Below are 23,491 nucleotides of genomic sequence, written 5' to 3'. Positions count from 1 at the left end.
TATTATTATTGATATTTAAATCCTCCTCTGAGAGCCAACACTGCTATAGAAAAAGAGGGGCTTCCCATTATTTACTCCCAATGTCCCCTTTTTAGAAGATCGCCTCCTCCTCCTCCTCCTCCTGGCTCTCTTGCTGAGCTGAAGGGGTGTGTCTTCCCCGGTCGCTCCCATTGGCCAGCGCCATAGCGGAGCGGCCAGAGCGCCCCTCTGATTGGCTACGGCGCATTCGGAGAACCAGCCAGCTGTGCTCGTCCTCCTGGGCGCCCCAGTCACAGCTCAGCGGGAAGACTCCGGCGGCGAAGGCGGTGGAAGCCTTTGGGGGCCCCTCGGAGGCGAACGGGGCTCGGTTCCGCGGAGGAAGCGGTGAGTGGAGCCGGAGGGAGCCCTGGTGGTTCCCCTCCCTGCCAGGCTGAGCCGCAGCCACCTTCTTGCTGCCTCTGGAATGAGGGCAAACATCGCATGTAATTCATATTCTAGCTCGGAATCTCTCATTTCTCCTCCCCATTTATTATTATTATCATTCCTGCTTTCATCATCTTTTTTTAGGAAAGGTTGGATCCATCTGTCCTCGTAACCCGTTGGTGCCCTAAAAAGCCCATTGGTATCCTTAGAAACCCAGTGGTACCCTAAAAAACACAATGGTACCCTAAAAGCTCATTGGTATCCTAAAAAACCCAATGGTATCCTAGAAAGACCATTGGTACCCTAAAGAGCTCATTGATAGCCAGAAAGCCCATTGGTACCTTTAAAAAAAACCAATGGCACGCTAAAAAGCCCATCGGTACCCTAAAGAGCCCATTGGTACCATTGGGTCACCAGGGAGGCCAAGTAACCAGGGTTGGTGGTCCACTTGAGGAGGCCAGGAGAGGGTCACCTGTGGAGTCAGCGTACCTGGAGAGGCTAGGACAAGGAGTGCCTGTTTGGAGGTTGATCTGGGAAAGCCAGGAGAGGGATGCTTGGTTGATGGTTTACCTGAGGAGACCAGGACACAAGCAGCAGTTTGGTGGTTCACTTGGGGAGGTCAAGAAAGACCACTGAGCATAGTCAGAAGAATGGAGAATCATAGAATCCTAGAGTTGGAAAAGACTGCAAGGGCCATCCAGTCCAATCCTATTCTGCCATGCAGGAATTCTCAATCAAAGCATCCCGACAGATAACCATCCAGCCTCTGTTTAAAGACCTCCAAGGAGGGACACTCCACTACACTCCAAGGGAGTTTGTTCCACTGTCGAACAGCCTTTACTGTCAGGAAGTTCCTCCTAATGTTGAGGTGGAATCTCTTTTCCTGGAGCTTGCATCCATTGCTCCGGGTCCTAGTCTCTGTAGCAGCAGAAAACAAGCTTGCTCCCTCCTCAATATGACATCCCTTCAAGTATTTAAACAGGGCTATCATATCACCTCTTAACCTTCTCTTCTCCAGGCTAAACATCCCCAGCTCCCTAAGTCTTTCCTCATAGGGCTTCATGGTTTCCAGACCCTTCACCATTTTAGTCGCCCTCATTTGGACACGCTCCAGTTTCTCAGTGTCCTTTTTGAATTGTGATGCCCAGAACTGGACACTGTATTCTAGGTGGTGCCTGACCAGAGCAGAATATAGTGGCACTATTACTTCCCTTGATCTAGACCTGGGGTCAGCAACCCCCGGCCCACAGTCCGAATCTGGCCCCGTGAGGCCTTGGGACTGGCCCGAGCCCAGTCCTGCCACCGATTGCCGCCAGTGCGGGGCCCTCAGCTGGCGGACAGGCAGGGCCAAGGATCCTAGCTTCAGCGAGGCTTCTTCGCCCTGCCTGGCCCCCTCCGAGCAGGAAGGAGGAGGAGGAGGAAGAAGAAGAAGACTCTTTCTGAAGGTGAGACAGTGGCCTGTTACAGACAGCCAAAATAAAGCTGCTTCGAGTCACAGTGGAGGTATGGTGTTTCAATGATGCATGCGTCCTAAGAGTCCAGAAGTCGCACCAAAGCCACACTCCATCTCTAAGGACTGGAGCGTGGCTTTGGTATGGCTTCTGGACTCTTGACGATGCATCCTTGAAACACCCTACCTCCACTGTGACTCGAAGCGCTTTTTTGGCTGTCTGTAACGGCCAGTGTGACTTTCCAAAGTGCATTTCTGTGTATTTTCGGTACTTTTAATGCTAAAAGGTCTGCTTTAACAATGATAGTGATGATGATGGTGGTGATGGTGATGGTGATATTGATATCAGCCAGCTTCTGAGGCCCAAATGTCCTCCATTTTGATCATGCCTAAGAAACATGCATTTATATTAACATTTTTTAAAAATCATCAAATTTTTTGCATGTCCTCCATTTTTAAAAAATGTGTCCTACATTTGAAAATGTTGCCCTATATTATTTATTTACTTATTTATTTTTTGGCTTCGGCCACCCAGTTGTCTGAGGGACAGCAACCCGGCCCCCGGCTCAAAAAGGTTGCCTACCCCTGATCTAGACACTATACTTTTATTGATGCAGCCTAAAATAGTATTGGCCTTTTTAGCTGCTGCATCACACTGTTGACTCATGTTCAACTTGTGGTCTACTTGGATTCCCAGATCCCTTTCATATGTAGTTTCATTCAGCCAGGTGTCACCCATCCTATATCTGTGCATTTCATTTTTCTGCCCTAAGTGCAGTACCTTAGATTTCTCCATGTTCAATTTCATTTTGTTAGCTTTGGCCCAGCTTTCTAGTCTATTTAGGTCATTTTGAATTTTGATCCTGTCCTCTGGGGTATTAGCTATTCCTCCTAATTTGAGATCATCTGCAAATTTGATAAGTATGCCCCCGATTCTGTCATCTAAGTCATTGATAAAGATGTTGAATAGCACTGGGCCCAGGAAAGACCCCTGTGGGACTAGGGTTGCCATAAGTGAGGACCTCCAAACCGGGACAAATGTAGGGCAACATTTTCAAATGTAGGACACATTTTTATAAAAATGGAGGACGCGCAAAAAATTGAGGCTTTTTTTAAAATGTTAATATAAATGCATGTTTTTAGGCATGATCAAAATGGAGGACATTTTGGCATTATTCCTAGACAGAGGGCAGAAATGGACTTGCCCTCGGGTTCAACTTTACTTCTCAGAAGTGTGTACTTGGGCAAGGGACTGTGGTTTTTCTTCACTGCGCATGAGTTTGTAAAAATCACAGCAAGTTACATTGGCCGTGCCTCAGAGGCTTGTTGATATCAATATCATCATCATCATCATCATCACTATAATTGGCCAAGAAAGGCAGACTTGTTAGCATTCAAAGCACCATAAATACACAAAAAATGCATTTGCATATATTTAATAATAAAAAATAATGAAAAAATAAATAAAAAACAAGGCAGGGGTGTATATATTTGATAATAAAAATTAATGTAATAAAATAAAAACAAGCAATAATAAAAATTAATGAAATAAAATAAAATAAAACAAGCAATAATAAAAATTAATTACATAAAATAAGTATTATATTTTAAAATAAATTTAAAGCCCCCAAATAGCAAGGCAGACCTAATGGCCACTGACTCAGCTTTCCTCTGCCTCCTCCTCCTCCTTCTGTGGCCCAATTCTGCCCTGGCCTTCAGGCACCCTTCCTCTGGCTCCTTCCTCCTCCTCCTCCTCCTCTCCCCCTTCCTCCTCCTTAGGATAGCTGGCACGGGAGGAAGGGAAGCGGAGTGAGCAGGCGCGCGCGCAGAGGGAATGGAGCAGGCGCGCGTGCGGAGGGAATGGGGAAGGCGCGCACACTGCCACTGGCCCCTACTGAGGCCTGGGCAGCGCGCAAGCCCTCCCAGTGGGGGCGCGGTGGCAGCGGCGCTTCTGCCGCCGGCCCGCCGAGGAAGAGGAGGAAGGTGGAGCCGGAGGAGGAGGTGGGTCGGCGCCGCAGCAGCCGCATTAGCAGCAGCGGCAATGGCCGGAGCGGGCCCCCCAAACCGGGAACAAGGCACGGGTGGGGGCCCAAACCGGACCGTGACCGGGAGGGGCCCCCCGAAACCGTGAATGGCACGGGGTCTGCCGGGTTATGGCAAGCCTATGTGGGACCCCACTGGTCACTTCTCTCCAGGATGAAAAGGAGCCATTGCTGAGCACCCTTTGGCTTTGGTCAGTCAACCAATGACAAATCCATGTAACAGTTTCCTTGTCTAGCCCACATTTTACAAGCTTGTTTGCAAGAATGTAATGGGGAACTTTGTCAAAGGCCTTACTGAAATCAAGATATACTATATTCACAGCATTCCCTTCATCTAACAAGCTGGTAATTTTATCAAAGAAAGAGATTAGATTTGTCTGGCATGACTTCTTTCTCTGAAACACATGTTGACTTTTTGTGATTATGACTTTGCTTTCTAGATGTTCACAGACTCTCTGTTTAATTATCTGCTCTAGAATCTTTCCTGGTATTGATGTCAGACTAACTGGGCAGTAATTGTTTGGATCTTCTTTTTCCCCCGTTTTGAAGATGGGGACAACATTTGCCCTCCTACAGTCTACTGGGACTTCTCCTGTTCTCCAGGAGTTTTCAAAGTTTTCAGAGAGCCAATGGCTCTGATATTACATTTGCCAGTTCTTTTAATACCCTTGGATGTAGTTCATTTGGTCCGGGAGACTTAAATTCATTTAGATTAACCAGGTAATCCTGTACATATTCTGGGCTGAAATTCTCCTATTCTGTCCTCTGTTCATTTTCTTCAGGCTGAGCACTCTTTGCCTTTTCTGAGAAGACTGATGCAAAGAAGGTGTTGAGTAATTCTGCCTTTTCTCTGTCTTCTGTTAGCATTTTGCCATCTTCTCCACGCAGTGGTCCTACCATTTCCTCCTTCTTCCTTTTGCTGCGAACATATCCCAAAATTCATCTTTTATTGTTCTTAACCTCTCTAGCAAGCCTGAGTTCATTTTGCACTTTAGCTTTTCTGACTTTACCCCTACATGTGCTTGCTATTTGTTTGAATTTCTCTTTGGTGATTTCCCCATTTTTCCATTTCTTATACATGTTCCATTTAAAACTTAGCTCTGTTGAAAGTTCCTTAGTCATCCATCCTGGTTTCATGAAACATCTCCCATTTTTCTTCCTCATTGGAACTGTTTTGACATTGTGCCTTCAGTATCTCCCTTTTGAGAAACTCCCATCTTTCCTGAACTCCCTTCTCTTTTAGTATTGTTGACCATGGGATCACACTCAGTATTTCTTTAAGTTTACTAAAATCGGCTTTCCTAAAGTCTAGAATGCGTGTTTGACTATGCCTGGCTTCTCCTTTCCATTGTATAACAAACTGTATGAGAACATGGTCACTTCCACCTAAGGATCCCACCACTTGCACTCCATTAACTAGGTCATCCCTGTTGGTTAGGATCAGATCTAAAACAGCTGATCCCCTTGTTGCCTCTTCCACCTTTTGGACAATGAAATTGTCTTCAAGGCAAGTGAGGAATTTGCTAGACCTTGAGGATTTGGCTGAGTTTGAATTTCAGCAAATATCAGGATAGTTGAAGTCCCCCATCACTACTACATCTCTCCTTTCTGAGTGTGTGGTCATCTGTTCTAGAAAGATATCATCCAATTCCTCCGTCTGACTTGGGGGTCTGTAGTAGACTCCCACCATAACATCAGGCACAGATTCCTCTGTAGATCACCCTCTTTGAACCCCTTTGCCACCTTTCAGAGGACCTCACTCCCAGAAGCCTTAAAGTTCAGGTACATGGCAAACCTGCTACGCACCCCAACAGGTATACACTGAAGCATGAGCACTGGGTTTTAGTCAGCTTTAGTAGTAAACAAAAGGGTTGGATTGAACAGCCAGTGCTCAAGTTGACCCCCTGGCAGAGACCAGATTCAACATGTGAAGACAAATCATAATTGAGGGTTAAAGGTTGCCTTGTGCTGCAGGCATTTCTGGTTCTATTTTATTCTCCTTTGGAACAGAATAAAATTAAACTCATTCCTCTATCCTATTCATTAAAAAAGAAACTTCTCTTGAATGGTGGAGTCAACATGGGTCTTCTCTCATTAGGACTGACCATAGGATTTGGGCCATAAACCAGGGCTGGGTGTCATGTGGTCCTCCAGATATTATCGGAGTGTAAAACTCAGCAGCCCTAGCCAGTATAGCCAGTAATGAAGCATTCTGGGAATTGCAGTCCAGCAACATTTGGAAAGCCACATGATTCCCACCCATGGCTTAGAGATAATTCCTCTTTTTATTAAATAGAGTGGGTGCATCTGCACTGTAGAAATGAAAATGGGCTTCATGCATTGCAAGGGAGGGACTAAGTGTTGGATTTATTCTGGATTTGACATCGGATTTATGCCAAAAGGGGTGTTTGGAGCCCAATTTTTATCTGTGTTACTTTGGGGTATCCCCCATCTTTGCTTCACTTTGTTGAGTTTTTCTTCTCCAATGGTGTGGGGTGGCAGAAAGACCTTGCATTGCAGGTGTTGTGTTATAAAACCAGTTATCAATTGCCGTAATATAACATAAGTTATAAAAACCGACAGTTGTACTTTAGTCCTTGCACTTAACTTAGTCATGGCACAGACAAAGAAGAAAGACTTTTAAGACTGCCATTTCAGCGAAGGGTGGGACATTTTCCTTTGGGGATTACAACTTCCAGATTCCCCCACCAGCATGACCACATTCTGGGAACTGTAATCCGAAAAGTTAACTTTTCCTAGCTGTAATCTGAATCATAGAACAACTTCACACTGCGCTCTAACAAATGTTACTTGAGGCCTCTTTCCCCTGCAGTCTTAATGTCAAAGACTCCATGGATTTAAGAGACTCCACAAAGTTTCCTACAGTTCTTTAAGGCACCTGTGAGATAGGTGTGACCTTCCGTGTCTTGTTAGACTCTAGTTCCCATCACCCAAGACTATTGCCCACATTGATGGGGCTGATGGGAGTTGAGCATCAGGAGGGTCACACATTCCCCACCCTTGCTTCAGAGGTAAACATGGAAGTGGGATGCAACCAGAAACTTTGCAACTGAAGGACTGTTGTAAGAGGCATCAGATGTATTTACCCAGGAGGTTCCAGGGAGACATCATGCAAATAGATTTTCAGCCAAATCAAGTAATCTGTTGCAAGCAGCTGCCTCTCTCAAAGGGAGGATGCAAAACACCAGGAAGCCTTTCACTGGCAACTGTTTGCCAGGAGTTGAAGTTGCTTTGCTTGATGTACAGTGGAGCCTTGTTATACGCTGGGGTTTGGTTCCAAGATCCCCTATGTATAACAAAATCCGTGTATGCTCAAGTCCCATTAAATATAATGACATAGCAAAATGGTGTCCCTTATAAAAAATGGAAAATCAAGGTTTGATATTTGAAATTTATACTTTTTTTGAACATTTTCAAACCGTGTACGCTTGAATCCGTGTATAAAAAATCCGTGTATAAGAAGGGCCGACTGTATTGGGGTTAGTGAGGCTTGGTGTGACAGATTTGTCATTGCTAACTTCAGAGGAATGGTGGTGGTGGCTGCAGTAATGGTTGGAATAAGAGTTTGTCAGGTAACCTATGGGGCCTAAATTCCCTAAAGGCATCAGATCCTCGTTGATATTGGAAGATAAGCAGGGTCATCCCTGGTTAGAACTTGGATGGAAGACTGCCAATGAATACAAGTTGCTGTGGGCTATATTTCAGAGGAAGGAACTGCCAAAACCACCTTTGAGTATTCCTTGCCTAAGAAAAACTAAGAAATTCATGGGGTCATTCTAAATCAACAGGCGATGTGAAGGTATAGACACCCACCCACCAAATGGCCTCCTTTGAAATAGGGTTGCTTTAGTGAAATCTGGAGAGAGTTCCTTTACCTTTAATGGTTGTACAGCAGAAGACATTTCATCAAGAGTTCCTGGTTTTTCCCTCATTTAAAAGTACAGATGTTTTCATTGTGGCAACCCTATTTGGAAGAGATGAACACCAATAATAATAATAATAATAATAATAATAATAATAATTTATTTATAGCCCGCCCAATCACAAGGAATCCAGGTGGGTTACAACAGTAAAAATAAAGATAATAAAATAAAATACAATAAATAAATAAAATACAGTATAAAAACCAATGTTTATATCTCTGCTTGGGTACCTAAATTGTCTGACAGGACACTTCTCGGGATAAGTAAATGCCTCAAGGAAGCAGAATCAGTGGGATTCCCATACATTCATTTACTAGGAAAATGTCTGTTGTGATATCAGGTAAGAGGTGGTACTTAGATGATGGGATTGGCTAGAAGTGGATGGAACGCAGTGGAATAAACTGCCTTGGAAGGTGGTAGCTTCTTCTTTTTTTGGAATCTGAAGCAGAGGTTGATCACGTCTCAGAAACGCTTCGTCGGTAGATTTCTGTGCTATCAAGAGTCTGGACTTGGTGGGACTTGGAGTCCTTAGACCAGGTGGAATTTTTCACCAAACTACAATTCCCAGAATTCTGTTGGATGAATTTACATCTTACAGTTAAAGTGGTGTCAGGATGCTTTCATTCTGCAGTGTGGATACACCCTAAGTGTTGACTCACCATTGAAAAATTGATTCATTGGAGTTTAACTCCAGTTGAAAGTGACCAGTGGGAGTCCAGCCAATGTCTCACTACAGACAGATCCTTACCTATCATTATTTTTTAAAAATCAATATTCTGCTTAAACAATTGAGCTTTGCAGGCCCATTCTGTAAACTCACTATGGAAACCTCTGATTAACTGCACTGTTGGCCGCAGGGGGAAAAGAGAGGAGAACACATCACTGATTTGATCACTGAATCAGTCTATGAAACGTAGCGCTCAATAAAGATTTGCTGCAGAGGGAACTTGCAGCAGCATACAGAGTGTTCCCTAGGTTTTAGACTGTGATTTCCTTGCAATGATTTTGCAATGATACCCTAGAAAGGCTGCATCTGTGAACAGAACCAAATCTGTCATCTTAAAACCTGCTCAGATTGAAATCTAAAGCAATGGTTGCCAGACTTTGGTACTTTTAAAGCTTGGGTAGACAGTTTGCTTTGTATCCTTTAAAGCATTGTTTCCCAAACTTTGGTCCTCCGGGTGTTTTGAGCTTCAGTTCCCAGAAGCCCTATCCAGTTGAGCCAACCATCAGTGATTTTGGGAGCAGGAGTCCAAAACATCTGGAGGACCAAAGTTTGGGTAACACTGCTTTAAAGGAAAAACATGTGGAAAGTTCATGGAGAGTTTGTCATTTGGAAGTGTATAGAATTTGAAGATTCCCTTAGGGAATTGCACCTGAATGAACGCAAATATGCTGCTGTTGGATTCAAGAATTTGACTGTGTTGTCTGGAATTGGTTGGGAAGAATGGTAAATTTACTTATGAAAAATATAAATCTAAACAAAAAGGCTTGCTATGCTTTGGGGTCATGCATCTGGCTGTCATAGTAGGGATAATCTCAGAACAGCATCCCTCTTTCTTTCTTTGTAGCTTCCCCATAAAACACATGCTTTGCCAACATTAAAAGACAACTCCAAAGACATTAAAAGACTGTTCTTAGAAAAGCCACTGAGAAAACATGTCTCTCTTGTTTCCTTGTCCCTACTATGACAGATGCATGACTCCAAAGCATAGCCAGCCTTTTTGTTAAGATTTATATTTTAAAGCAATTGTTTCTCAAATTTTGGTCCACCAGTTGTTTTGGACTTCAACTCCCCAAATCCCTGGTTTTTGGCTCAACTGGATATGGCTTCTGGGAACAGAAGCCCAAAACACCTGGGAGACCAAAGTTTGGAAAACACTTCTTTAAAGGATGAACTTATCTACCCAAGTCTTAAAGGTACCAAAGTCTGGCAAACTTTGCTTTAGAACAGGGGTAGGCAACCTGCGGCCCGCGGGCCAGATGTGGCCTGGCAAGGCCTTGGGACCAGCCCCAGCCCGGTCCTGCCACCGATTGCCGCCAGGGCCTTTGGGGGGCAATTGTCTGTAGAAGCCTCAGAAAAATGCATTTATATTAACATTTTTTTAAAAATCAGCAAATTTTTTCGCGTGTCCTCCATTTTTAAAAAAAAGTGTCTTCCATTTGAAAATTTTGTCCTACATTTGTCCTGGTTTATTTATATATTTAATTTTTTTAAAAAATATTTAATTATTTATTTTTTGGCTTCAGTCCCCCAGTTGTCTGAGGGACAGCAACCCGGCCCCCGGCTCAAAAAGGTTGCCTACCCCTGCTTTAGAATTTAACCTGAGCAGGATTTTAAGATTACAGATCTGGTACCAAACATCTCAGGGAAGGTAGCGAGACAGAGATAGGGGCATTCAGACCCCTGAGAGTTGTAGCCTCTGGAAGTCAAAATTTTGCCTGAATCTACTTCAGTAGTCTGTTACATCATAGGCACTGGAGGTATTTTACATTGGGAGCTAGAACTTGAATCACTTCAGGTCAGGTTTATTTAAAAGTTGGCTGGTTTGAGAGCGTCTGCCTCTGAAATGATGAACTAGATGCGGCAGCGATTGTCCTGTTTGGTTTGCCTTCTCCTTTGTGACGCTCATGTGGCCTAGTTTGCTTTCTTGCAGGCATAACTGACATGGCTGGGTCTGACATTTCCATCTCTTGTCTCAAGAAACTGCAGTTTAAGGGAAGCAAGGTGGGGGCCGAGAGCAATGCAAACAGGAGAAGTCCCGTCGTCTTTTGCATTCGCTTTGGTTTTTCATCACAAGAGTGTCCAACACACTGTTTCTGATGTGGGGTATCCCAATGGTGTACCTAGCATATTTGACACCAGGTGTGAATCATTTTTAAACACCCCCCCCCCAAAGAAAAATTATTTTCATGCTGCAGTGGTTTGAGCGTTCAACCAAGACACTGGGAGATCAGGGTTCAAATCTCAGCTTGGCCATGGAAGCCCACTAGGTGACTTTGGACAAGTCATACTCTCTCAGCCTCAGAGGATTTTGGCGTTGGCAAACCATCAGAAGAAACGTGCCAAGAAAAACTGACGATAGGGTCGCCTTGGGGGTCATCCATACATCATTTTTTTAGTGCAAGGATGAGAATCATCTCATGCGTTACGAATTTGTTATTCACACTGGAATTGCATCGATCCACATTGATGTGCATCTTTGCGAGTTTGGTTGTTCACAAGTGCAAACATTCGAATAAAGACGATGTAAATGCATTCGGGACCCCTTTTTGAAATGGACAAGATGTCTCTGAATGTTTGTCATGGTCTGGAGGATATTATAGTTGTGTCCCAAGTGGGGTGAAATTAATTAGTGATGGAAATCAGGGCCAGCAACTGTCAAAACACCCAACAGTTCAACAGGACCAACCTCAGATATTTGCCCTTAGCGCCAATTAAAATATATGTATATTTATTCCTGGCATGGTTGCATGGCTAGTGTTGTGTGATGGTTTGTGCGCTAGATGATGACTCTGGAGACCAGGGTTCGATTCCCAGCACAGTCATGAAACCCACTGGGTGATCTTGGGCGGGTCACACTCTCTCAGCCTCAGAGGATGACAAAAACAAACCTTCTCTGAACAAACCTTGCCAAGAAAACCCCATGATAGATCGCCTTAGAGTTGCCGCAAGTCAGAAATGACTTGAAGGCGCACAACAACAGAACCACAACATTTGGACAAAAGGGTTCAAAGACCTGGCCCACAAAACTACAAATCCCAGAGAATTTCATCGCATTGAGCCATGGCAGCTAAAACAGTGCCAAACTGCGTTAATTCTGCAGTGTGGATGCAGTCTGTATTAAAAAGGAAATTGTATACATTCCCCCAATTTTCCTCACTTTCTTCCTCTCCAAAAAAAGGTCTAAACCTGCGGCTTGCTGGTTATTGGACTGACTGAGGATCTTGTGTCTAATAATTATATATCTCCTGGCTAGTTTTTCTCTCATTGGTTTCTACAGCAACCCTGTAATAGCTCAACCTCCGGGTGATTTATTGCACAAAGGACCCCCCTCCCTTTCCCCTTCATTGGCTGATCCCCATGTGCTTTGCATCCCTCTCCATCATGGGTACCATGACAACTCATCAGGGCACATGAGGCAGCGGCTGTTTTCTCTGGGTAAGTAAGAAAAAGGCTGCAGCCGCTCACATTGTGTTACTATGGCTTTGCATTGTGCGCCTCCGTGTTTGTGTGTGCATGCAAGGATGTGAGTGCATGAGCCGGGTGTGCGTGCATGCAAATATTATTTCAAAACATAATGGTGCATGCAAGCATTATTTCAAAAAACAATGGTGCAAACATTGGGGCCATGAACTTATGGGGAACGCCTATGCAAGAATACCGGGAAATGGCTGGTTTGTACATGGCATAATTTTCTGTGGTCATGCAGCATTTCAGGAGCAAAGAATTACAGCAAGATCCCGAGGTTCCTGTTCTTTCTGGCTCATTGGTTGGAAGGAAGAAAACATATTAAGAGAATTTCGCTTTTTGCACACACTTTCCCTGACTGCATTGTGAAGCCGTGACTTGCAGGTTGGATGGCTGGTCGGTTGTCTTGCTTTGAGCCATTTGCAAAACAGGCCAGGCAACCCATAATAAATGGATCGCAGTCCACAAATACAGCATGCAAATGTCAAACCTGATTTATCACAGGACCCTTCCTTGCTGTGCCTAGTCCCAGGTGATTCAAAAAGAATGGTAGAAAACCGAATAAGAACAGCTTTACTTTTGCACCGTTTTCCCCCCTGCATGGCTGCATCATCCTCCAGGCCAAAACAAAATGACCTCAACTTTGGTCATTTTAAAACCAACCAAAGTCTAACCGACCAACTAAATGGGGTACAATCCAAAAATACAACATGCAAACGTTAAACCTGATTTATCACACTCCCATTCTTCGCTGCTCCCTTGTATAGGCCAGAACGAAAATGACTTTGACTTTTGTCATTTAAAAACCAGCCAAACACAACAGCCGCTATCTGCTAAGAAGCTTCTCCTATTATTATTATTATTATTACTACTACTACTACTACTACTATGGGGTACATGTTTACAGGTAATGCAATAATCCCTATCTATTAAGATTTTTTTTTCAACTTCCAATGGGCTTGGCAAAGAAAGCAATTCTTCATCAAGGGTAGAAGAAGGGTAGCTGGTGTATAAATTCATCAAATACAAGAAGGAAATGCTGTGAAGGTTTATTGTCTCAGAGTGGGCAAGAAATGTAACTGGTTCAAGATGCTCAGACTCAGGGCAACCCACAATATGGAAACTGTAGAAAAATAATGCCTTCTCTCTTACTAAATATTTTTTAATTTAGTATATTATTTATTCTAGTATATTATTTACTGCATTATTATTTTTTGCTTCTGCCACCATGCCCCACTTTATCCCTACAATCACCTTATAAAGGAAAGTGTGCTGAGAGATATTGGCTGGCGCAAGGTGACTTGAATTTATTTATCAATAGTTTGGATGATGGAACCGGGAGCTTGCTTATCAAATTTGCAGATGACACTAAGCTAAGATATAGGATGGGTTACATCCGGCTTGATGGCAGGGCATGTGAAAGGGAGCTGGGAGTCTTAGTAGACCATAAGCTATGCATGAGTCAACAGTGTAATGCAGCAGCTAAAGACACCAATACAATCCTAGGCTGCATCAATAGAAGTGTAGTGTCCAAATGGAGAGAACCAATAGTGCCACTGTATTCTGCTTTGTTCAGGCCTCACCTGGGATAATCCTGTGTCCAGTTCTAGCCACCACAAATCAAAAAAGATGTTGACAAGCTGGAAAGTATCCAGAGGAGGGTCACTACAATAGTGAAGGGTCTGAAAACTGTGCCTTATGAAGAATGACTTAGGGAGCTGGGTATGTTTAGCCTGGAGAAGAGACGGTTATGATAGCCCTGTTTAAGTATTTGAAAGAATGTCATATTTAGGATGGAGCAAACTTGTTTTCTGTTGCTTCAGAGATTAGGACACAGAGCAATGGATGCTACAGGAAAAGAGATTCCAGCTCAACATTAGGAAGAAGTTCCTGACAGTAAGATAGTGGAAGATGCTGCCTCTGAGAGTGGTGGAATCTCTTTTTTTGGAGGTTTTTAAACAGACAGAAGCCGACCATATTTCGAGTGCTTTGATTGTGTGTTGCTGCATGGCGGAATTGGGTTTGACTGCATAGCCCTTGGGGTCTCTTCCATCTCTATGATTGTATTTAAGGATTTATTTAGGGATAAGTGTTGGATAGCTTTAAAGGCCCTATCCAAAGTACTGAATCTATGTAAAGTCAAAGGCTTTCATGGCCAGCATCCATAGTTTTTTGTGGGGTTTTCAGGCTATGTGGTCATGCTCTAGAACAATTTCTTCCTGATGTTTCGCCAGTATATGTGGCTGGCATCTTCAGAGAATCTATGAATCTATGTTGGGGAGTTGGATGAGCACTAGGGTTGCCAGATTTAAAACTTGAGATGCCACTTGTACCTTTAGCAGTTGTGTAGAATAAGAAATCTCAGCATGTGTCGTTTGTGGCACAGGCAGGTACCACGCAATGCCTGTTGAAATTCCTTGTTCTCCACAAACATTAAAGGTACAAGAACTGGCTCCAATTTTCACTCTGTTTCAGCACTTTGGATAAATACCTGCAGATCTGCCGTAAACCTGGGAATGGATCCACTGCCCACTGACATGGAGGCCACCAACCATCACTGTTGGAAGGCTTCTGAATTGAGAAGGATTGCCCTTCTCCATAATTTGGCAACATCCTAGGATTAGGCCAGTGTGTATGTATATATGTATGTGTGTCTTCTGTTATAAACTACTCCCTTCCCCATTGGGGCTGCATCCGCACTGCAGAAATAATCTAGTTTGAGACCACTTTAACTGCCATGTCTCAATGCTGTGGATTACTGCAAATTGTAATTTGTGAGATGTTTGGCCTTCTCTGTTAAAACAAGCTACAATCCTCAGAATTCCATAGCATGGAAACTCCAATGCAAGTCACAGCCAAGATTTGCAATTTGTGTTAAGCAAGGATCATAGAATCCAGCCATTGAAGTAAGCTGAAGACAAGGCTTGAAAGCAGAGAAAGAGAGATCGAGTGACCCTGGTGCGATTTGTGAGTCAGCACCATTGCTGAACTGGATTTGACCTGCTTTCCCAGCTGTGATGCATACCAAGATTTGGAGAGATTCGGCTCCGAGACCGGAAATTCTGCCTCGTCAATTGCAAAATTGGATTAAACTTTTACAGATTCCTTGCCTGTATGTGGGTAGTATTCCACACGGATGGGATCCCCCTCCCTGGTTGTTCATTAATAATAAGAAGAAGAAACAGTTGTTTCAGTGGAAATAAACCAGGTGACACGGCTTGGGGTGTTGTATCATTTTAAGCATTTTAAATTACTTTAACTTTTTAACTGCATTCTGATTCTTTTAATAAGCAATCTATTTTAATACTGCAACAATTTTAATTCTGTTTTAATGTACCACTTTTCTATATTTTTATTGGTATTGTTCTTTTAACATTGTGAGCAGTTCTGGGAAAAGAGCAGGATACAAATAGATATAATAATAATAATCATTATCATCTTTATAAATTATCTATTATCATCTACATGATGATGATGATGATGATGATGATGTCTCAGGGCTCCCATGTGGCATTTTGTAGTATTAGGGACTTCTTGAAAGTGTAGAAGATAAGCCTAGAAACTGTGTGGTAAATCTGACCATGTGAAGAATATCGTGGTTGTTGTTGTTGCATGCCTTCAAGACCTTTGCAACCCTAAGGCAAACTCATCTCTGGCTTTTCTGGGGCTGAGAGTGTGTGACTTGCCCAGGGATCTTTTAAATGCAAGCAGTGTTCTTTAGTTGAGGATTAAGGCCCAGTTCCGAAAAGTTTGTTGTGCAAAGTTGCGCCTTTGAGATTATGCAAAAGATATCGTCACATAAACTTGTGTCGACTTGTCTGCTTCCTCAGATGCAATTTGTCATGTTGTTTTGATTTTTAGATGGCTTTGAATACTGTTCCGGGATTATTAGTTGCATGCATTCAGTGGAGGAAAAGCAAAAAGAGAAAGTGAAGTGGGGGAGGAAGAAGCAACGGGATGGAACGCTACTGGCATTTTAATGAGATTTTGCAAATTCCTCTGTGAGCCCTGATGTTAATCCAGCAACTGAGAAGTTTCAAAGAGGAGCAGAAAGGAAGATTTGCCAAATCTGGAAAGAAAGAAAGAAAGAAAGATCCGTAGCTCTAGTAAAGAAGTTACGCTTAGATATTAATCCCATGCTGACTGAAATGCAACTCCTTGTCTCAGCTAGAGTAGACCCATTGGATCCATGCGATTTGTATTGGTCTGTCATTCAGTGTGTACCATCCCAACATTTCTCAAATTGGGACAAATGTGGCCAAGCAACATCAGAGTGTGGCCAAAAGTTATTAAAGAGGATGAGTAGACAAGTTAGGAAAGGCTGCAGCAGTTTGCTTTTGCCTGAGTCTACTGGGAAAGAGATGTTTCTGCACACATTTCTGTCTTTCTCTCCTTTCCCCAAATTAATTGAGTGCAAATTGAGTTAATTGGGTGCATCCTGAACTCAGTTTGCAGCAACTGAAGTAAGCTGTGTACAAAGGGAGAAAGTGAAAGGAAAGGAGAGAATCTGGGACATTTTAAAAGCAGCTGAGAAAGTGGGAAGATATAGAGGACTAGTTTAGGACTGTCCCTGCAAAACTGGGAGAGTTGGAGAGTATACAGTATCAGTGCTTGTGTTCTAGTCCGAACTAGCAATTGAATTCAGATCTAAGCACAATTTTGTGCGCTGACTCTGAGATGGCATATATTCAAAGCTTTGGATATAACTCCTAGGTCTGTTTTACCTTCAGAATGAATGTAGTTTGACACCGCTTTAACTGCCAGTGCTCAATGCAATGGGATTCTGGGGTTTTTAGTTTGATGAGATAGTTCATCTCCTCTGTGAGAGAGCTCTGGTGCCACTACAAACTACAAATCCCAGGATTCCATAGGATGGAGCCAGGCAGCTAAAGTGGTGTCAAACTGCATTATTTTTGCAGTGTAGAGGTATCCTCCATCTTTCCCATTTTCCTATTAGACCTTACAAAACCGAGCACAATTTATTTATCTATTTAGACGATTCATATCCCTTTCTCCCAAAATGGAATTCAAATTACGTCAAAGTAACAATAAGCTTTATAGTGGAATACCTGTAAGAGCAAGTGTGTGGAAGTCGTATAATCTTTTTTAGTTGGTGGCATTCTAGATATCTTAAATGCTATTTATACTCCAAATTTATGTCCCTTTTTTCGCCATTGTGACTTTCGTTTGATGGGTCCGTTCTTTGATGAAGGTATAAAGAATGCTGGGTTTCCAAGGTTCTCTGTGGGGAAGGAATGGCTTGTTTCAGCACATGTTCCATCCTGTGTGCCATAGATAAGCTTTTGTTTTTCCTCTGAGATGTTTGGCTGAGCAAAGTATCCTGGCCATATCCCTTTCAAATCTTGACTCTTTACTGTGTCATTTGGGACAGCAAAAGGAAAGTGTGCATTGTCAGAATCCACCTTCAATTAAGTATTCAGGGTGTCTTCTGCCAGATAGATCGATAGCTCGATAGATAGCAGAGACCGGACAGACCGACAGACAGACAGACAGACAGACAGACAGACAGACAGACAGCTAGATAGAGATAGATAGATAGATAGTAGATAGATAGATAGATAGATAGATAGATAGTTAGACAGAACAGACAGACAGACAGACAGACGACAGGACAGACAGATAGATGGAAAGACAGCTAGTAGAGGGAATGGATAGTTAGAGAGATGAATAGATAAACTGTCAGACAGTCAGACAAGCAGACAGACAGATAGAGGGATAGATGAACAGACAGATGCATAGCTAGATAGATAGATACATAACCAAATAGGCAGCAACTTTGAAATGAGTGGGGAAGGGTTCCATGGGGAACGAGCCGGATGGTCACGTAGGACATGGCAGCAGGTAAATTATGAGGGGCAATTGGGAATCTGAGCCCAATCCGATATACAGGAACCAAATGGTCAAACCCCCACCTCCATTTTACAAATCAAAGGAAAGGTTCCTACATCAAAGGGAAAGGCGCTGGGAAACAACTCAATGGGAGGGGTTGGAGGGAATCTTAAGGTTCTGATTTCATTCTGGGTCTTCAGTTTTGGCAAAGACGTGGCAAGGATACTTTGTTCCAGTTCTATCAATAAATTTTCTGCTTCATCTGAAGTTTGTTGTGGATTTTTGGCCAGAGTATTCCCAAAGTCTCACATGCATAACACTTGGCACTCTCTAAATCAGTGGTTCCCGGTCTTTGGTCCTCCAGATGTTTGCATTTCATCACCCATCATCCTTGGCCATTGGCCAAGCAGGCTGGGACCTTTGGGAGTTGGAGTACAAAACCTTTGAGTGACACTCATTGTTCTGCATGGTTGTTTGGTTGGTTTTTAATTTGCATTTTCATCCTACTCCTTTCCTCAACAAATTTTAGGGAGGTATGCTTCTTCTTGTTGTGTGCCTTCAAGTTGTTTCCGACTTATGGCAACACTATCATGGGGTTTCTTGGTAGGATTTATTCAGAGGAGGTTTGCCATTGCCTTCTCCTGATGCTGAGAGTGTGTGTCTTGTCTAAGGTCCCCCATTGGGTTTCATGGCCAAGCTGGGAATCGAATCCTGGTCTCCAGAGTCATAGTCCAACATTCAAACCACTACGCCACTCACATTTCCCTTTTCCTCATTCATTCTCCCACAACAACCTTGTGCTAAAAGTGGTCTAAATCCAAAGTTTATTTTAAATCAGATTTACAGTTGTAGGTTGTGTGTGGCCCCACTATTTTGGGGTGTGTTGTTTTTGCTTGTAGCATTCTGATACAAGGGAGTATTTAAGCGAGTGAAGCAATTGTTTCCATTATGGTTGAATGAAGAAAAGGTAACTAGTTACTGATAAGAATTGCAAGGAACCATTTTGGGGGGATGTGTAATTCTAATTAATTACATTTGAAAGTCTCAAAACTTGTTTTTAAGAAAAGAAAGGGACAGAATCTATACAGGCATGTGAGAATGACCTGGGTTGTGTTGTATTCCTTCCCTGTCTCTCCCAGGTTGTCATCTGGAAAGGGGTGAAGAAGAGATCTTTCGGATCGCTCTTTTTCTTAAGAGAAGACAAAATGGCATTGATGCTGCTGAGCCGACATTTATCCCCTTCGCTGCAGCAGAACTCTAGGATATTTGCAGCAGGTAGGTGGTTAAAAACATGCAGGTTTGCTTTTTGGAATGTGTATATACTTTTTAATATTTTCGAGCCATGGATGCTTGAATCTGTGGATAAAGAGTCCGTGGATAAGGAAGCTAAGGACTTACAATAGTAGTACTAGCCTGAGAGTAGTACGCTAGATTATCTTATGTGTTTTGCATGCATTGACTCAGAAATCCTTACCGCAGTGTTGTGTTCCTTGTGTTGCAGGTGGCAGAGTGGGTGCTGAGGTTGAGAACTGTTGGGAAATGTAGTTCTTTCTTGAGGATCGTTAGAAACTCAGGAAAGTAAGCAAGATTGTTTAATCTTACTAGCAGAGTTTACATAGCGGAATATGAGGCAAGCAGGAAAACTCAATTAGCTCCACTCCTCTCCCAACCACATGTCCCCAATACAGTCACTTGGTTAAAAGTGAAAAGAAAATAAGTTTACTTACAAAATCTTGTGTATGAAGAGATACACAGGTCTAGCTGCATGTTGCAAGAAAAATGATGTAGAAAACATGCATCCCAGAAAGGTGCTACCCCAGCATCCTTTCAGCTCCGGACATAGGCATGCAGATTAGTAGGTAAGCAAGTTTAGTACTATAGTGGACCCTTGTTATACGCTGGGGTTTGGTTCCAAGATCCCCCATGTATAACAAAATCCGTGTATGCTCAAGTCCCATTCAATATAATGACAAAACAAAGTGGTGTCCCTTATAAAAAAAATGGAAAATCAAGGTTTGATATTTGAAATTTATACTTTTTTTGAACATTTTCAAACCATGTATGCTTGAATCCGTGTATAAAAAATCCGTGTATAAGAAAGGCCAACTGTAATGGCGTCTCATCATTGCCTTCTTCTTCTTGAGACAAAAGGTTAGGTGTGCCCTCATGGGTAAACAGGAAATGAGGAGGGGCAATGAGGAGGGGTTGTTAGTGGGCATTAAATACCATAGACATGCATTACTGGAAGGTCTCCGCATGCGAAGTTGCTATATCCCAACAAGAACAGCTGCCCTCAGCCACCCCTTGAAGTCATAACTAAGAGTGAATTCGGAAACCAGACACACCTTCCTGGGCCATAGTTCAGCCAGGGTGCCATGGTAGCATTGAACCTCAGTAACGTTATCGGCAAGGCTGAATGCCCTCTTGACCTCCTTCCAATGTTTGGAGTCCATCCATGCCACTGACCTCTGGTCCGCACTGTAACGTTTCTCCCATGTGCTCAAGAAATGTGCCCAGCTTGTGAGACTCCTTCTTTAAGTGCATATAACACTGTTCTGTGAGCAAAATCTGACTTTGAGGAGATCTGAAATCCTCCCTTTGGGTTTGTGATCCTTGAGGGAGAGGCGCTGGAATTCCTTGTGGTGTGGAGGGGTTCACCGAGTACAAACTCCCTCCGTTCTGTTGCTCACTCATCCTCAGGAGCCTCTTATATTACCCATTAAGTGTCTAAGAAATCAATCTCTGCTTCCAGGAGATTGCATAAGAGATGTTTACTTGCTCAGCAGATCCCGGTATCTTGGCCTCTTGAGAACATTTGGTCAATTGACCTTCTTGGAAAAATTGTCATCCCAGCCAATGTTCTGCGGGTGTCGTTGCAGCTTTTTTAAGAAGGACATCTCTGTTACTTCTGTGTATCCATAAAATCCTTATTTGAAATGGCTCTTGTTAGTATTTATCCCTTTATGATTACTAGCATACTAACAGTGGGCACCCTTCTTGCTCCCTGTTATTCTGTGCATCCATAAAGTTCTTACTTGAAACAGCTGTTGTTAGCATTTATCCCTTTATGATTGCTAATATATTAATAGTGGGCACCTTTCTTGCTATCTTTCCACAAGCAGGTAAAATCTTTTTTCATTCTGGCAGGCCTTTGAGAATTGATTTTGAAGGCTTTGTATAATGTGCTGGACTTTAGTCGTTGTTTTAATCTTTTTTTCTACAACTGGTTTCAGATTTTATGATGGTTTAATGGCCTTTTCACTTTTGTAGGCTGTTAATTTTTAACTATGTTTTCACTGTTGCGAGCCACTTTGAGCCCCAAACTGAGAAAGGTGGGAAATAATAATAAATTGTCCTTCTGCCAAGGGTCAGAACGGCACACATGGGTTATCCAATTTTATCCCCATTATAGCTAGGACTGTGAAAGAAAGAACATCTGGCCCAAGGACATCCATTGTACTAACTAGCCAAAAATGGGGCCTGCTCACACTACACCGTTATAGCGCTATGATTCCACTTTAACTGCTATGATCCCATCCTGTGCAATCCTAGCATTTGCAGTTTGTAAAGCAGCGTTTAGAATTGCCATTGACCACCGTGGCTGGCAGGTTCTGAGATTTGTAATTCAAAAGTAGCTTTTCCAAACTCTGGCTGTCGTATTTTGTAGGTCTGGCATGCCTTAGGCTTACTCCGTCAATTCATTAACTAAAGCCATAGCTGACTAATCCACGAGGATCAGATTTTATCCCTGGAGGCATGCATTGATTTTGAAGAGAAGTCTATTTCAGTTCTAGTATGTTTGCTCAATTTGATATGAGGGGCTGTGGCCTTCTAGCAGATTTGCTTGATTAAGTAACAGATTATGTCAGAGTACTGTCAGAAAAGCCATGCGTACTGTGGTTTTCTAATAGGCAGATCTATTTAAATTTAATGGGTCACCCTATATAGCCAGTTTACAGCATCTCAGTGTGTGCTTTCCCAGATGCAAGTCCAGTTGTGCCAAAGGAATCTATTTTATTATTTGTTTTGTTAGTTATATTTATGTCATACTTGGCTCCTTTACCTGCACAACAGTCCTGTGAGGTAGGTTAGGCAAAAGAGAGAGGTCCTGACCTAAGGTGACTCAGTGGGTTTAATGGCCTAGTGGAGACTAGATCCTGGATCTCCCAGGTCACCCAAATCTCTAATCCAGTGATTCCCAAACTTTGGTCCTCCAGATGTTTTTATACTTCAGCTTCCAGAATTCCTGTTAGCCAAGCTGGCTGTGGTTTTTGGGAGTTGAAGTCCAAAACAGTGAGAGGACCAAAGTTTGGGAACCACTTGTCTAACTATTATACCCCAGTCTGCTTAATGGGGCTTCCTCCTTATGTTTAAAATTGTATTTCAATCAACTAAAATGCCCTTAATTGCTTGATTTCTTATTCTTTGCAGGTCACAGAGGAATCAGTCAAGCTGCAGCTAAAATTGATGTGGAGTTTGACTACGACGGGCCTCTTATGAAGACGGAAGTCCCTGGTCCGAAATCTCGGGTAAACTTATAAACTGACCTACTCTCAAATCTGCTCTCCTCCCCTTATAATTTTAGTCTTAAGAAATATACACTGTAACAGCCTTCCCTGAACTGGAAAGCCTTCAGATGTGTTGAAAAACCATGTTGGGAAGAAGAATTTTTGCAGTTTGCTCCTGGTATTCAGATGTCTTGAAGCATTCCTATGGGATTATTCTGAATGCATGGGCTTTTTGGACTCACACAAATGTTGCCTGTGCAGAATAGTTTCCTGTACACACACATACAAAAGTATATTTCTCTGTAGAATAATCCCCCTGGAACACTTTGCGACATTCGCATACAGGAAAATAATCATTTTCTCCCACAGTGGGGAGAAAATGACCGTAATTATCCATCCTTGCATGCAAGGTTGAAATAGTGGAAGATTTACATTCCTATTGCCTTCAGAGGAACAAAGCAAACCTACAGAATGTGTGGTATCGAGTGCAGAATTAACCTTCCATTTTCTTTGGTGATACACTCTAAATCAAATAGGCTGTGACGCCTGATGAAACATGAGGAAAGTGGATTGTTACAGCCCACTTCTTGCATCTCCCCTGTAGTGTGCATAATCAGAATCAAGTTACACAAAACAGCCACAAAAAGCCAGCTAAATCCTGTGGAAGAGGCAGAATCCTGCAGATTGGGTCAGGTTGCCTGCAGGTGCCAAAATCAAACTATATTTGCAGTCCTGATCTATTGGCTCTGCCAGCTAAGGCCGATGTGGGCATACATTCACCCAGCCTTGCTTTTTGGTTTGTGTTGCAGTTATAGGAGCAGTGTGAGTGTGGGAGGGGGGCTGGCCACACTTCTGGCCGTGCGGGCTGGAGGATTATGAGAGTTGTAGTCCAAAAAAGTAACATTCCCATACTCTGAGAATGAGGAGCCAGGTTCCCATCACTTGTGCATAATATGATGCCCCATATAAAGAGGGACCATTGGTCCATCTGACCTAGGGCTTGTCTACATGGATTATTTACTTCAAATCCCCTCCTGGTTTGCTGCATTCTGTTTACATGACACAGAGCCAAATTGGATGTGGACTGTCTTCACAACATCTGC

General features: G+C 42.9%; 1 protein-coding gene across 3 annotated transcripts in view; it reads left to right on the top strand.

The window, feature by feature from the left end:
• Positions 1-224: 224 nt before the first annotated feature.
• The window catches only part of ABAT (4-aminobutyrate aminotransferase), a 41,322-nt gene continuing 18,055 nt past the window's right edge, over positions 225-23,491 (top strand). The window contains exons 1-4 of one of the 3 annotated variants that reach the window (XM_042438293.1): positions 228-363; positions 11,843-12,000; positions 19,020-19,155; positions 22,312-22,409. In XM_042438293.1, coding sequence (XP_042294227.1) covers positions 19,086-19,155; positions 22,312-22,409 — 168 coding nt within the window. In that variant the 5' untranslated portion in view covers positions 228-363; positions 11,843-12,000; positions 19,020-19,085. Of the gene's footprint in view, positions 364-11,842; positions 12,001-15,104; positions 15,239-19,019; positions 19,156-22,311; positions 22,410-23,491 lie in introns of those variants that run through there. The other 2 variants (XM_042438292.1, XM_042438294.1) reach the window with 2 other exon arrangements.

This window comes from Sceloporus undulatus, chromosome 8, assembly GCF_019175285.1.
Source record: "Sceloporus undulatus isolate JIND9_A2432 ecotype Alabama chromosome 8, SceUnd_v1.1, whole genome shotgun sequence".
In the NCBI taxonomy this organism is placed as follows: Eukaryota; Metazoa; Chordata; class Lepidosauria; order Squamata; family Phrynosomatidae; genus Sceloporus; species Sceloporus undulatus.
Note: the sequence above shows the minus strand (reverse complement) of the source record. Positions and strands in the feature narration are given on the sequence as shown.